Source organism: Neopelma chrysocephalum, unplaced genomic scaffold (genome assembly GCF_003984885.1).
Source record: "Neopelma chrysocephalum unplaced genomic scaffold, ASM398488v2 Primary Assembly neopelma1_90837, whole genome shotgun sequence".
NCBI lineage: Eukaryota > Metazoa > Chordata > Aves > Passeriformes > Pipridae > Neopelma > Neopelma chrysocephalum.
This window is the reverse complement of record NW_020919641.1, coordinates 1-1,468: the sequence shown is the minus strand read 5'-3', so window position 1 is coordinate 1,468 and position 1,468 is coordinate 1. Positions and strand designations below refer to the sequence as shown.

The 1,468-nt window shown below is 61.0% G+C and overlaps 1 protein-coding gene across 1 annotated transcript; it reads right to left on the bottom strand.

Moving 5' to 3' along the window:
- Positions 1-397: 397 nt before the first annotated feature.
- Positions 398-1,389, bottom strand: LOC113979948 (6-phosphogluconolactonase-like; the record flags this gene model as incomplete). Its single annotated transcript, XM_027707226.1, has 2 exons — positions 398-1,114; positions 1,195-1,389. Coding segments are annotated over 2 exons (333 nt in total), but the record flags the coding sequence as incomplete, so codon positions are not given.
- Between the last annotated feature and the right edge of the window lie 79 nt (positions 1,390-1,468).

Here is a 1,468-nt window from a genome sequence, read left to right as displayed (position 1 = left end):
GTGGAGAGAATTCCAGAGGGAAGGAGGCGGCGCCGCCGGGAGGGGCCACGGCTTCTGCTCGACCAAAATCTGCCGCATTCAGCCCATTTTCCCTCGCGTTCAGCCCATTTTCCCTCCGTCCCAGCCCCCTCCCAGCCCTTCCCATCCCCCTCCCAGCCCATCCCAGTCCATTCCATCCCTTTCCAGTCCATCCCAGCCCCTTCCAATCCATTCCACCCCCCCAATCCATCCCAGTCCCCCCCAGTCCATCCCAACCCTCCCAGTCCATCCCAGCCCCCCCCAGTCCCTCCATCCCAGTTCCCGACCGGATTCCAAACCCTCCAGCACAAAAAGATCCCGTCCCTGTTCGCAATTCCCACCCGGATCCCCCCAAATCCAAGGAATTCTGACACGGAAATTCACACTCAGCAAAGCACCGTTTGTTCCCAAAAAAAAGTCCAAAATCCCATGTTTTGGGGCACAGCCCGTGGGATTCCCTATTCCCTGCCTGAAATGTCATGGATCCAGCACCAGCTCTATGCTCTACAGTGTTTTGGGAATACTGGGAATACTCAGCTCCTGGAATGTCAGACTCAAATCCACTCATTCCAGCCCATTTTCCCCCCATTCCTCCCTCCTAGTCCCTCCATCCCAGTTCCCACATGGATTCCAAACGCTCCAGCACAAAATCATCCTGTCCCCGCACGTGATTCCAACCCCCAGCAAATCTAAGGAATTATTCCATGGAAAGCTCGGCAAAGCACCGTTTGATCCCAAAAAAGAGTAAAAAATCCCATGTCTTGGGTCACAGCCCATGGGATTCCCTATTCCTGCCTGGAATGTCGTGGATCCAGCACTGCCTCTACCACCCGGAGTGTTTCTCCATGGGAATTCTCAGCTCTGGAATGTCACCAGGACTCATCCCTGGCTCTAAAACCCGGAGCGGATTCCCAGGGGGACACCCAGCTCCTGGAACGCCGTGGATCCATCCCCAGCTCTACACTCCGGAGTGTTTTTCCACGGGGATGCTGAGCTCTGCGGCCGCCGCCTCATCCAGGAGCCAGCGCAGGCGCCCGGAGCGCGGCCGGACCAGGGCGGCGGGCAGGGGGGGCTCCTCCTTCCCTTCCAAAATCCGCTGTGGGGAGACAGGGAACCCGGTGTCCGTCACCTCCCCGACCCCCAGATCCCGGGATCCTCCCCGGGAACGGGACACACCTTGAGCGCGGGGGCCTTGGAGGCGCCGGTGGCCACGACCAGGACGCTCCGCGCCGCGTTCAGCACCGGCAGCGTCAGCGTCACCCGCGCCGGCGGCGGCTTCGGGGAGTCCTCCAGGGCAGCCACGATCTCATCCTGCTCCTGGGGGGCGGAAATCGTGGAGGAAGGGATAAACCACCCCAAAAACAGGGCAGAGACACCGGGGGGGAGGGTCCCCAGGGACACCCATGGGGTGGTAATGGGGTCTGGGGGGGTGACAGACCCCCGGGGGGGG